The 14,607-nt window shown below is 35.0% G+C and overlaps 1 protein-coding gene across 2 annotated transcripts in view; it reads right to left on the bottom strand.

The window, feature by feature from the left end:
• Positions 1-242: 242 nt before the first annotated feature.
• Positions 243-14,607, bottom strand: part of ATG3 (autophagy related 3) — a 28,599-nt gene continuing 14,234 nt past the window's right edge. For both annotated transcript variants that reach the window (XM_082460217.1, XM_082460218.1), the window contains 7 exons: positions 11,130-11,179; positions 8,991-9,072; positions 5,539-5,573; positions 5,133-5,288; positions 4,230-4,357; positions 2,120-2,188; positions 243-479 (listed from right to left, as the gene is read on the bottom strand). In XM_082460217.1, coding sequence (XP_082316343.1) covers positions 398-479; positions 2,120-2,188; positions 4,230-4,357; positions 5,133-5,288; positions 5,539-5,573; positions 8,991-9,072; positions 11,130-11,179 — 602 coding nt within the window. In that variant the 3' untranslated portion in view covers positions 243-397. The remainder of the gene's footprint in view (positions 480-2,119; positions 2,189-4,229; positions 4,358-5,132; positions 5,289-5,538; positions 5,574-8,990; positions 9,073-11,129; positions 11,180-14,607) is intronic.

Below are 14,607 nucleotides of genomic sequence, written 5' to 3'. Positions count from 1 at the left end.
ATGGTCAGAGAGGGGAAACAAAAGGAACAGAAAGAAGAAGGGAAGATGAGTCTAGCATGCAGTATTTTCTAGCTCCAGCTCTCACATTATCACACATTTAAATACCTTCCTCATAAGTGTGAACCAAAAATACTCTTATCATCATTCTGTATGAGATACTTCTACACTTAAAGAATTATTATCACCTTTTGATAAGAAGAAAAACGGTCTCTTTACACTCATTTTTATTAAACAAATAAGGCTGGTAGTGGAACTTTTTTTTATTTAATGCATAAACATATAATTCTCTTTATTAGAGAAATTGTACATATCGGTGAATATGGTCAATGGTCACATCTATGGGTTAATTCTTTAAAAATCAGAACCAATAATTAGGATAGATTCTATGCTCTCTTTGTTACATTGTGAAGTGTCTTGTGTAGTCATATTCTATTGTTGGAATGACAGCTTGTACAAATTTCAAGAAAATTAGAAGATACCTAAAGGTCTTTAGCTAAGGAAAACAGATTGGTAAATAGTTCTATGATTTAAGCTAACATTGTAAATATCCATTTTATTAAGCAATAACTCCTCAGAAAAAATACAGAAGACAAAATCTTAAATCGAGTATATTATATTAAAAAAATTCATTCATGCAATTGGTGTCTATTCAACATGAGGCTCTCTATAAGAATGACTGACCCGGCCGCATTTAATATTTGCATGTAAGACTTCTTAATGAGTACAAGTCCATATTAGCCCAAATATTTTAATATAAAAATAAGGACAAGGTTGTACATGTTTAAATGAGTGGGAGATGGTCTTTTTATTGCCTATAAGTTTGCTAGAGTATGTTAGAAAATGAGACAGTGTAAAGAATATAAAAATACTGAAGGAAAAGAACAAAAAATAAGTAAAAACCCTCCATAAGGAATGATTCTTGGTTAGTGTATGTACTTGCCATATACTATACTGGAATAGTCTTTAATAAATCTGCTATACTGGACTGTCTTCAATAAATTCCTGAATGTTTTTCTATGTTCCACTGTACTTAGAAACATTAAGAGATTAATTTTTCTCAGGGGAATTGATGACAATTATGAATTATATATAGAGTCTTCCAAGTTGCTACATAGCTTCCAAAACAGAGATGAATGCTCAAATTATGCATAATAGAATTTTAAGAGTAATTCTGGTTTGGACCAAAAGTTCTTGGTTTGTTTCAGTATCAAACCAGCCCAATGTTTCTCTGAGGCACACATTCTATTAGCAATGCTTAGGTTATCTGTAGTTCCAAGACAGTGGTGACCCCTCAGTCTCCATCTAACACTGAGTGGCAGGAACCACCAAGTCGAATGTCAATCTAGCATCAAACTAATTCAAGCTATTTGGTATTTAAATCATTGACTCCTGACTGCTTTTGATGCATCCATGCTATGGGTACGTGTATTTCAGGATCCAGTAGTTTACTTAATTCCTCTTGTCAACCCCAGAGAAATAAAGAGGTGCTCTTATCTGGAGAAAAATGAAAATACTATATTTGAAGACTACCTGAAATAGATTTCAGGTGCTTTACTTTTTAATTAACCTATTTATTTAATCTGAATTCTTTCTTTGCTTCACAGAGACCTCAGACTGACAAAACCCAACTTTACTTTTACCTGATAGAAAAGTACGTTTTTGACAACATGTTAAATCAGAAATATACTTGAAAAGATATTCACGTGTTATCCTCTAAATTCACAGGTTATTCATCTTTCATCAACAGATTAAGCGCTCTGAGTATCTTTTCCATAAAGAGTTCACAGTTGTGGAACTGCATACTCTCAGCCACTGCCTCAACAAACAAAAAGCACTTGGCAAGCTGCTACCTAGAAGTACATATTGCCCTGAAGCTCTGTAACAAGGCAGAGCTAACTGGTGCACATAAGGACATGTGCTTATCAACTGAACAAGGCTAGAACGATCAAAATGTAACATTTTCTAAATAAATTAAGGACTCCCACTAAGACTTCCAGATATGCGGGGCTAAAATAAGTTATACTACTGTGACTTAAAGTTTATACTAAATTTCCCAAAAGGGGGGAAAAAAAAATCCCAGAAGCAATTTGCCTCTAGTCGCATACACAGGTAAGGATACATATGAACACCAAGTTCTCCCCCTCCTTCTGCAACAGTTTCAATGATTTTCTTCATCACCTCAGCATGCCTAAAAGCAAAAGTACATATCTTATTAGTATAGATCAATTGGATCAAAGTAGGAAAAGCAAGTTTTTGTTTGCGAAGAAACCTACGTTGTTACCGTCTGTGAATTAATTTTAATATATAACAGTACTATTGTAAAATACTCTCCTCCCTACTCCCCAACAAGCCAGATTGTTGAGTCATGCAGACAGTTTTATTGCAGCCATGGTAGTCACAAATGAACACAATGGGACTAGTTAGCTTTCCTATAATGGGGGCGGAAGGCGGGTAGGGCAGAAAATCAGAGAAAGGGAAATCATGCCAGGGCATAAATGCAGAGCAAGGGCTTTCTGCTCTGAGAAACAAAAAAGAATCTAAACAGGCAAATTCAAAAAAGCTAGATGGTAACAGCTGGTCAAACAAAACACAAAGATATTTATAAGGCTGTGATTTTGCCTCTTTAAATGTTTAACAGAGAGTAAACCAAAAATGGGTTAAAGAAAAGCCAACTGGTCAGAGTTAAGAGGTTTATATATTTTTTTTTTCAGATTAAAATTATCTGATTCTATTTAGAAAAAATTTTTTGGCTTTATATAAAGAAGGATATTTATCTGAAGTTTTCCACAAATTTTGTTGTGGCCAACTGGTGAATCTCCTATGCTATAGAAAAAGGAGGCATCAAAGTAATTGCCTGAGCATATACTTGAGAAAAGGGCACTGTACAAAAGAAATGAACTTTTACACGTATCCTGGCTTAAATAACACCACTTCAATTTTTATGAGTACAACCTTCATGAAAGAGGCAGTCAACTTAGAAGATGAGAATAAATGTACTGGCCCTGAGAATATGAAGACATAACCTGAGGCAGCCAACGGCAAGGCCTAAAATGCCCTTGCAGTCTCATTTTATAGGCCCCCAGCTTTTTTTTGCCTTATTTACATTATATTCCATAATACAGTCATTTACTAAAATGTTTAACATCACCAGTTAAATTACTTATCTCTTTTTCCCACTGAGTAAAGTTTATACTTCAGAAAGAGACCTGCCTCAGTTTGATAAGCTCTGTCCTAAACTCTCAAGCCACAAGAGGAACCAAAAAAATAACTCTCAAAAATGAAAACCTTTTAGATTAGGTAATTTTAGATAGTTTTGGTTTTAAACTAATGACTCTTGAAATACTTTTCACAGTTAGCATTATTAACACTCTTAACATAAATAAACTTGAAAAATGAACTAGACTTCCTATGGGATAGATTTTTGGAATAAAAAGGTTGTTAAAAATGAGAAGAAAATATTAAAGAATTTTTTAAAACAAGACTGTTGCCTCTAATTAGTCAATGGAATATCAGAGTTTGTATCTGAAAAATACTGTTACCAAAATTGCTCAATGATCTGTAGAAGTTACCCATTAGAAATAACTGAAAGAATTTAGCATGTAACTTTTTTTCAAGGAAAATTCTAAACAGATCATATATATAGATTCAGTTTCACTTATTTGGCCCTGTGAAAACACATTAATACAAAGAAATCCCAAATTATAAAATGTACTTGATTTGGTAGGGCTGAAAACCTCTTAATTGAAAAGTAAAGGAATAGAAATTCTACATACATCTCCCTTCACTAACCGATAAAAGGAGATAAATAGGTCACCTAGAAAAAGCACAGTTAACTTTACATTGCACGTTAGCAGAAAGATATATCACAATAGAGCAAACCATGTCTAAATGATTAGTATTTTTTAATCTAAAAAGGATCTTCCAAAGTATTCTTGGAGCTAATAACAGGAGTGAAATCACAAAGATCTATACTATAACTAAACACACACAAAGGACAAAAATTATTCTTAATGAATTTAAACTTAAAGGAAATTGGTAAGGTTATTTTTTTCTTTGTCTTATATATTATTTAAGCACAAAAACATTCCTAAGGAAGACAAAAGAGAATTTTATTTATTAAGTAAATTTTTCTGTTCGGGCACCATGTTTATACAGACTCCCAAGCAGTAAATCCATGAAGTATACACACACACACATGCACACAAATACACACACACACACAGACACACCTGCATGGGTGAACTGAACACATAGGAGGTGGTGGAAGATGAGGGTGATTTTCAATGGTCACTGTTTTCTTCACATGATCTTGACTGATGTCTTCATACATGTGCTCAACTGTTAAAGGCTGCCGTTGCTAAAACCATAAAAAGTGCTTTGAAATTACTGTTTAAAAACTTTTAGGCCTAAACTTCAGGGTTTACACTTATCCCCACCTCCCACATCACTTGCAGTTCTGAATTCTATACTATTTAGAATCACCAGATTATTTTGGGCAAAGGATTTATTTACACCAAGTAGGGAGGGAGGGAGGAGAGAGTCTGTCCATCAAGGCTATGTGACATCAGCCACCATCTAATACAGAAAAGATCCCACAAAAAGGCAGGTTCATGGCTATCAAAACATTTTATAACTTTATAACATCTTTTAGGCCGATTTTGTTTTTATTTTCTTGTTTCCCATTTATAGTCATTGGAATGACAGGTTAAAGAAGTTAACTTTATTTCAGTTATCCTTTAATTCAATTAAGTGAAATTCTTAAGGAAAAAAACTACATGCAATATGATCATTCTGCAAATGCCTATATATCCAATAGATATAATCCCAAACAAAACTTAATACAACAAACCAACTTCAATTTTCCTCACATTTTGAAGGGATAAATAAGCTCAGGGACCAAGAAATAAATGTAACAGATTATTTCTGTTTAATTCTTAGCAGCGGTGTTGTTACAATGAATAATTCACAGTTTCTTCAAAATAAGAATAAAACTCAACATTAATCACAAAATTATAAAACAAATGATTTGTAAAATTTTAAAGGCAAAAGTATATATCCATGGGCCTAATGACAAAAGAATTCAACACAAAAATTTTAAATATTTACATTAAAATGTCTTTCTTTATTTTTACCTCATCATAGCCGAACAACCATAGTCGGGGTGTCTGGTAATATTTATCATAAGTGATGTAAAGGTCATAAGTTCTGGTTTGCAAAATAGCATCTTCACCTCCAGCATCAGTTTTAGCTTTACAAGCTTCTACTAGTTTCCTTGTATCTAGAGTAGCCTGGTAATAGTGGAGAAAAATTTACAACCATTAAAATCACTATGAATGTCATGTTTTAGACAATCTATTTTTCCCATCCCATATATTTTTTATTCAACAGCAGATATAACAAAATGTAAAGCTAAAATGTTATATACTGTAAACAATGTACACATATTAAAAACTCATCTGATAGATCAAGATATTAAGAATACTAATCCCCAAGTTTACTCATTAGAAATTAACTAAAGAAAAAACTTGATTTACAAACCTCATCTGTTTCCAACAATCCACTCTCTTCATATTCTGTTTAAAAAAGCAACAAAAGATTAATCAAGTTCAAAGTAATTTCCTAAACCAAATTACATATTACTTCAGAGTATCATTCAAATCCTGGGTTTTTGCTTCTGTTCTGACTGAAGATATTGAATAAACATGAGGGAGCTAATTCTATATTTCTAAAGCAGCAGACACTTTACGTGACAAAGCCAGAGAAAGTTAGCAGGCTTAAGGCTTGGTCTGTGCTACGACAGTCTATTACTAATACCAATTGGCACAATAATACTGTAGAGCCCTAGGTGACTCCATAGGGTGCACAAGGCTATTTATAGAATTGCATAAAACGTGCTCGTTAAAGTCATCACTGACTTCCACTTGGCTGAATCCAGTGGTAAATTCCCAGCTTTCATCTTAATTGACCTCTCAGGAACATCTGGCATGATTTATTCCCTCTTCCTTGGAACGTTTTCTTTCCTCAGCCTTTAAGATACTACATTTTCCTGGCTTTCCTCTCACCTCACTGGCTTCTCCTGCACTATCTCCTATGCTGGTTCCCCTTCATCATCTACAGTAACTACGGGCTCAGTTTTTGGACGTTGTCTCTTCTTTATCCACACTTACTCCCTTGATGGTTTCATCTAGTCCCAATGGCTTTAAATGCTGATGACTCTTAAATTTATTCCCTGACTGCAAACATGGATACCTAATTGTTTACTTATGACTCCAATGAATGACTAAGGAGCATAGCAAATATCACATGTCAAAAACTGAGCTCCTGACTCCCCCTCCAAAGCCATTCACTCCTACAGTTTTCCCCATCTCAATAATGACATCTTTCCAGACGTTTGGGTCAAAAACCTTGGAGTCACACTTGAGTACTCTCTCTCCCTCATGTCACATCCAATCCAGCAACAAATCCTTTTTCGGCCCTACCCTCAAAATATGTCCAGAATCTGCAGTTTCTCATCACTTGCAATTCCTACTCGAGCCCATGCCACAGTCATTTCTTGCCTAGATTATCAAGATAGCCACCTAACTGTTGTCCCTATCCCTTCACTCTATTTTCAACACTGCAGTCACAGTGATTCTGTTGAGATGTTAAATCGCATTCTCAGTTGTTCCTCTACTTAGAAAAACCCTCCAATGGCTTCTTGTCTCACTCTGAGTTAAAGCCAGGGCCCTACACGACCTGTCCCCGGGTTACCTCTCTGACTCCATGCCTTATTACTCTCCCCTCTCTCCTCTCTAGACATAGGAGCCTCCTTGCAGTATTTTATACACGCCACACATGCTCCCACTTCAGGGCCTTTGCACTCTTCCTCAGATATCCAAATAGCTTGTCCGTTCACTTCCTGCCAGGCTTTACTTAAAAGGCATATCCTCAATGAGGTTCTTCCTTGACTAACCTATTTAAAAATTACAACACTCATCGTACTACAAGACTCCCTATCCCCTCCCACCTTTATTTTTCTCCCTAACACTTATAACCATCTAAGACAGTATATGTTTTGCTTATCTACTGTTTTTTGTCTGTGTCCCCTAAATCAAATATTAGCTCCGTGAGATCATGTCTACTGCTTTATCTCCAGCACCAAATACAGTATCTGATACATAGATACTGTATTGCTCGATAAATATTTGATGAATGATGGATGAAAATTAACTGTTATATTAGATACCAACAACACTGTTTTAAGCAAAATTCATATATAGCAATTGTTTCTTTAACTCTATCCAAGGGAAATGTAACAAACATACTAAAAGGCTGCCAGATATTTAAGGCAGTCCCACAGCTTGTACTCTAAAAACAGTGCTTTATTCATAAGGTTCCCCACTCCAACCGGGACAACTGTATGCCATTCACAGACAAATGGAACCCAGAAAGAGTATTTGTACAAGAAGGTGGTTCTGACAATTATGAGACATCCACGTGGAAATGAAACTAAACAAGTAGATGTGAAGTTCAGGAGATCTGGGTTGGGGGTTTAGACATGGATGTCTTGAGCGCAGAAATGGTCTATGAGGTTGCTGTGAGCAATTTCGGTTACAAGTAACTCATTTGGAATTCCTCAAAAATAGGAGTATACAATGGAAATAAGGACAAGACTCTTACTAGAATTCAGGAACAGATATATACAGCTAGGTTTCACAGAAACTCAAAAGTAATTTAGGAAACAAAACTGAAAAAGGTACTTTTAAGTAAAGGCTACTCTGGTTGATTAGGCTATGCTGTCACCTCCTCATCATCGAACACCACTTGCCATTATGGTGCTTCAACTCTACTGACACTACCTTCTACTTTTGCATTCTCTCTCACTAAATCCTATGTATTGGGGGGATTTAGCCACCTTACAGCCTCCAAAATACCTGCCCTGTCTTTTTTATATCCTCTTCCTTTTTCCAACTAACCCTCTCTCTATACATACACATATTCATATTTAAACTCTCACAGAGAATCTAATGTAATTTATATACCATTTTTCCTGTCGTAAACAATTCTGTGCCAGACCACAGTATTCAATTACAGAAGTCATAAGAGTAGATAAAAATCTACCTGGGAGTGAGCAGAAAAAAAAAAAGTGAAACCCCATGAAACAGTAACATTTAACAGTGAAGCAGAAGTAAAAGAGCCCAGCAAGATGACTTAAAAGAAACAGTCAAGGAAAAAGGAGGAAAATCCTGTGTCAAAAAATCAAGGGAGGAAAAAAAAGAGGAGGAAATGGTTAACAGAATCAAATAAATAATGCAAAGAAGGTAAGTATAATAAAGACAGATTGGATTTAACAGACAGGTTGTCCTGATGGCAGCAATTTCTTCATCTAATTTTAAATATCTGAGGTTTCACCTGTATTAAAGATTATCATGCTAATGAAATAGGAAGCTTTGAATAGCCATACACTTTTAGACCTGTATCACTGTGTTCTGTTAGTACAGTGGGTTTCAATCTCTTGTAACAATGATTCACTAATGCAGTGAGTCTCAGCTAGCAATCCTAGGAAGGCACTTCAGATTTTCAGGGAGCAGTGGGGGGATTCCATGTAGTTCAAAAGGCCCCATTAAGAATCACTATCATAAGGTTTTAGTAGTAAGATGTTATCAAAAAGGAAAAAGAAAATACTAAATGCCAGAACAAATTTTGTTCTGAAAGAATTTAAGAATTAGCTTAAGAATCTGTGTCTTACGGCTGTACCCAGCATTAAAGATTTCTGTTCAGTACTGATCTCAGCAGAAATAATGCTATCATGGCTATGCTCTGGGTGAAGTAGAAGAGTCCAAGACCAAGATAAGTTCTGTGCTGATTAAATTTAAACTAAACAAATCCTCTCTAGGCTGCTAAATGTTAAATTTAGAACTCAATGGAGTAGAATTCTTAACTCACATCAATTACATAAATTCTAAAAGCAATATTCTATTGTGATTAAAGCAAATCCAGAACACGAATACCTTCCATATCTGCAGCTTCTCCTTCATCTTCCTCTTCCTCCTCCTCACATAATGCTGAGCAATCTTGGAGTTTTATACTGTCCTTTGAAATTGATTATATTTAAAGTCACTTAAATATGTTCATTAGTTCAAATATTGAGCACCCACACGCCAGCACAGTGCTAACTAACCACTGTAAAAATAAGAGTGATAAGATATTTCTTATGCTCAAGAAACTCCTCCTTCAGATGACAAACCCATAAGCCAATCTTTAAGAGTGATGTGCTAAGTGCTGTGACTGAAAAATATAAAAGTATCATAGAAGCACCGAGTCATCTAAAAAAGTTGCCAGTTGCACTTCCAACAAAACAATACTTCTAGTTAAGCAATTCATTAGTATTAGAAAACCAATTCAAAGTTAACTTGCACACTTAAAGGAGAAAAAGCTATATATCTATAAATCACAATACATTTATATGTTAAATTTATTATTATAAATAAAATACTATCATATTCTCTAATTTGTTAACATTCCTGACTGAATTAAGCAATTACAGTTATTAGAACACATAAGATCTCAGTTCTTAACTATATTTGCACTAGAATGAAATAATGCTAACCAAAGCCAAGCCTAATATACAATTAACATTTTCACAAAATTAATATTCTAAAAATCTGAAGTCAATGTAGTAGGTAAAAAAATTGGACATTTAGTTTCACCTAATTTATAATTTTACTCTGGATAGCAAGTATTCTAAGCACTAAATTATAAATAATCATGTAAATTCTATATTAAACAGGAAGTCACAGGGAAGATATATTCTAGTTGTAAATTATTCTAAATATTCAACCTTTACTAGGACATAAGAATGTTAAGTGGGATACAAAGTACCATATTAACCATTATTGCATTTATTAAAAATTCTTAAAAGAATTACCATAAACCTATCAAACAATGCTATCCACACTCCTCTGCCATTTATCATTCCCAAAGTCTGAAGCATACATACTAATGGCTGGAGTAAACAAGAGCTTCTGAAGCAGCAAAGTCATTTATGTAATTTTTCCTTTATCATTCAAATTCTCCAAAAAGTAAAACTTCAAAAGGATGAATTCTCAGGCTAATGAACTGAACCTTAAATCCCTAGCAAGCATAAAACTGTACGCAGGGAAAAAAAATATTGTTTTGGTTTCTAATACCTTCTGTTAAGCCCCAGTAACAAATCCCAAAAGATCCAAATGACAAAAACACATAAAGAAGACTATCTTAAACTAGGAACTGTTGTAGTTGAATGTTTCATAAGGACAAAAGGAACACAATTATTCTGCCCAAATATTCTATCCTCTAAGAGATTTGACTGTGAACAAAACAGTTAAGAAAAGATAAGGGTGAAGGCATTTCGTATTTTTTTTATATTATTTCAAACAACTATATCAAAAATATGAAGGCAACTGTAATCATTCTTTCTCTAGAAATGGAAAAGCTAATGTAATACAGATAGTCTAAATTAACTGAAAACTTTCAAGGAGAAAATTTCTACCCAATTATATATTTTTACCCTTCCTTCAAATGAACTGTACAATAAAACCCATTTAGTTTCCACTCATCCAAAATGTCATGATTTTGGATGACATAAAGTTTCCTTTAAATTTTCAAAACAAAAAATAAAACAAAAAAACAAGAATCCCTCAAATTAGCAGTAAATTAAGAAATTACAGAAGAAATGAGTAAATTACTTAATGTTTAAACTACAAATTTAAACACGATACCATCAGCAGCTACTGATCAGCAAGTAAATAAATCCCCTCAAAACCTCCACTTGAAGACCATTTGGTACTTAAAAATAAAAAGCCGTTTCTTTTAAAATGGTCTAGAAATCTTCCCAATTAGAAGAAAAATTTGTAGATTTTAACCAGTTACAATCTCAAAAAATGTTCTTCTTAACCATTTGACAGATTAAAGAAAAGAGAAGCACTGGGAAACAGCAGTGTTTTGGTATGTTGATGTAGAAAAATGAGAGGGAATAAAATAGCTGAAATTTAAAAGAGCTTGATAATAAATAATTAGTTTGCATAAAAATGATATAAATAATCTCAAAATAAATATACATGCAAATAACTAGGTCACTGAATTTAGAAACATAAGTAAACAACCAGTACCTTGCTTTCCAGTGTAATCTCCTTAACTGCTTCGGTTATTCCTGCAATACCTGTTTAAAATTCAGCAAAATATAACTAAAATTACGTTGTAAACATCCTCCATTTACCTGATTTAAGAAATATAAAAATACTTAATATTACCTAAATTCTCAAAGTTCTCTGAAACGAGGAGGCAATGTTAGCAGCACTTTTATAAATGAACTCTAATAGGAATAAATAATCCCAAAGGCACCTTTCATATTAAAAATAAAATAAAAATTTTTAAATACCAATTTAATATTTTACCATAAATTATCCTACTCTATCATTCCTCATTTACTAGTCTTCACTTATTTACTTTCCTTGTGTGAGTCTATCTAAACAAATATTCATTCTCAGAAAATGAACAGATTAAGAGATTACAGGAGTCATACTGGGTTGGTCAAAAGGTTCATTCGGTTTTTTCCATAAGATGGCTCTAGTAGCACTTAGCTATCTTTAACTTCATTCCAAACAATTTTGTTAGATTGTATGTGACAGCTGTCATATCAGCATGCATTTAAAAAAAAGACATCAAAATTGGTGAATTTTTGTGTTGCCATTTTACTGTTGAGGATGGAAGAAAAAAAGCAACATTTTCGGCATATTATGCTTTATTATTTCAAGAAAGGTAAAAACATAACAGAAATGCAAAAAAAAGATTTGTGTAGTGTATGGAGAAGGTGCTATGACTGATCGAACATGTCAAAAGTGGTTTGTGAAGTTTCGTGCTGGAGATTTCTCTCTGGACGATGCTCCATGGTCAGGTAGACCAGTTGAGGCTGATACCGATCAATTCGAGACATTAATTGAGAACAATCAACGTTATACCATGTGGGAGATAGCCAACATACGCAAAATATCCAAATCAAACACTGAAAATCATTTGCACCAGCATGGTTATGTTAATCACTTTGATGTTTGGGTTCCACATAAGATTAGCAGAAAAAACCTTTTTTTTTTGGCTGCATTGGGTCTTTGTTGCTGTGTGCGGGCTTTTTTTTTTCTCTAGTTGCGAAGAGCAGAGGCTACTCTTCCTTGCAGTGTGCGGGCTTCTCATTGCGTTGGCTTCTCTTGTTGTGGAGCATGGGCTCTAGGCGCGCGGGCTTCAGTAGTTGCGGCACGGGGGCCCTAGAGCACGCGGGTTTCAGAGTCGTGGCACGTGGGCTCTGGAGCGCAGGCTCCGTAGTTGCGGCGCATGGACTTAGTTGCTCCGCATCATGTGGGATCTTCCTGGACCAGGGATCGAACCCAAGTCCCCTGCAATGGTAGGCGGATTCTTAACCACTGCGAAGTCCCTGGAAAAAACCTTCTTGACCGTATTTCCACATGCGATTCTGTACTAAAACGTAATGAAAACGTTCAGTTTTTAAAACAAGCTATGACGGGCAGTGAAAACTGGATACTGTACAATAAGGTGGAATGGAAAAGACTGTGGGGCAAGCGAAATGAACCGCCACCAACCACACCAAAAGCCGGTCTTCATCCAAAGAAGGTGATGTTGTGTATATAGTGGGATTGGAAGGGAGTCCTCTATTATGAGCTCCTTCTGGAAAACCAAACGATTAATTCCAACAAGTAATGCTCCCAATTAGACCAACTGAAAGCAGCACTCTGTGAAAAGCGTCCAGAATTAGTCAACAGAAAACACATAATCTTCCATCAGAATAACGCAAGACCACATGTTTCTTTGATGACCAGGCAAACACTGTTACAGCTTGGCTGGGAAGTTCTGATTCATCTGCCATATTCACCAGACACTGCACCTTCAAATTTCCACTGATTTCAGTCCTTACAAAATTCTCTTAATGGAAAAAGTTTCAATTCCCTGGAAGACTGTAAAAGGCACCTGGAATAGTTCTTTGCTCAAAAAGATATAAAGTTTTGGGAAGATGCAATTATGAAGTTGCCTGAAAAATGGCAGAAGGTAGTGGAACAGAAGGGTGAATACGTTGTTCAGTAAAGTTCTTGGTGAAAATGAAAAATGTGTCTTTTATTTTTATTTAAAAACCGAAGGCTCTTTTTGGCCAACCCAGTATTTACATTTAAACCTGCACTGAGATTTTTTCAACAAGATACTGGTTATACTAAATATGCTATTTAGGGGCTTCCCTAGTGGTGCAGTGGCTAAGAATCTGCCTGCCAATGCAGGGGATACGGGTTCGAGCCCTGGTCCGGGAAAATCCCACATGCCGCGGAGCAACTAAGCCCGTGAGCCAGAACTACTGAGCCCACATGCCACAACTATTGAAGCCCGCGTGCCTAGAGCCCCTGCTCTGCAACAAGAGGAGCCACCGCAATGAGAAGCCCGTGCACTGCAACAAAGAGTAGCCCCTGCTCACTGCAACTAGAGAAAGCCCACACGCAGCAACAAAGACCCAACACAGCCAAAAATAAAATAAAATAAATTAATTTTAAAAAATTTTAAAAATATATGCTATTTGCTTCAGAAATCCAGGACATTCAGAGGTAGTAATATCATATCAGGTTTATATGGGACTTTCTATTTTACTGTTTCTATATCTTAAATAATCCTTACAAACACTATTCTATAAGGTAATGATTTCTCCCTATAAAGAAATGAAGTCTCCAGAAAAAGAAAGTAATTTGCATGAATCTCACAGACAGTTACATGAATAATCTGGGACTCAACCCACACCTTTTTGGTTCAATGCTCTGTCCAGTGCACCTCATTAAGCAACTACCTTGGAACCTACTTATCTCAATGAAAGTGACATTAAGCAGATGGCAGCATCATAAGTCAGTTAAATAATATTTCTAATTCAAAATACCCATCAGTGTTCTCAATTAAATAATTCAACAAGGATGGGAAATATTAAAGAAAAAAAAACCCTAAATACAAAATATGCTTTGCTCCTTTGTTAATCTTCTAAAGCTTTGATGTATCTGTTCAATATATCCAAACCAAAGAATGACTCATTTTCACAGATGGAAAATGTCACAATCCACAGCTCTAGCATAAAACTTTTACTTCACAGTAGTTTTTCTAGAAATTACTTTATAATAGGTATGATTATTTTATAACAGTAAAGCCCAAATATTAACGTAATAAATTGCTATTACAAAACAGTTCACTGAATCTACTACATAGAAACACAAGAAAATAAACCTCTTCAATCCGTTTAAATATAATGTAGTAGTATCCCATTAAACCAGACTCTCCTAAAAGTAGGACATACTGGCAAAGAAAAAGAAAGCTCAAATGATTCTAATGAAGGTAATACTCTATAAGGCTGTGATGGTTAATTTCATATGTCAACTCAACTTGGGTAGGTTATTGTGTCCCATAGTTTGATCAAACAGCAGTCCAGATGTTGCTGTGAAGGTATTTTTTAGATGTGCTTAACGTTTAAATCAGTATACTTAGAGTAGAGCAGATTACCCTCCATAATGTGGGTGAGCCTCATTCAATCAGTCGAAGGCCTTAAGAGAAAGACTG

This window comes from Balaenoptera physalus (assembly GCF_965194825.1).
Source record: "Balaenoptera physalus genome assembly, chromosome: 4".
Lineage (NCBI taxonomy): Eukaryota > Metazoa > Chordata > Mammalia > Artiodactyla > Balaenopteridae > Balaenoptera > Balaenoptera physalus.
This window is presented reverse-complemented; position numbering and strand designations above follow the sequence as displayed.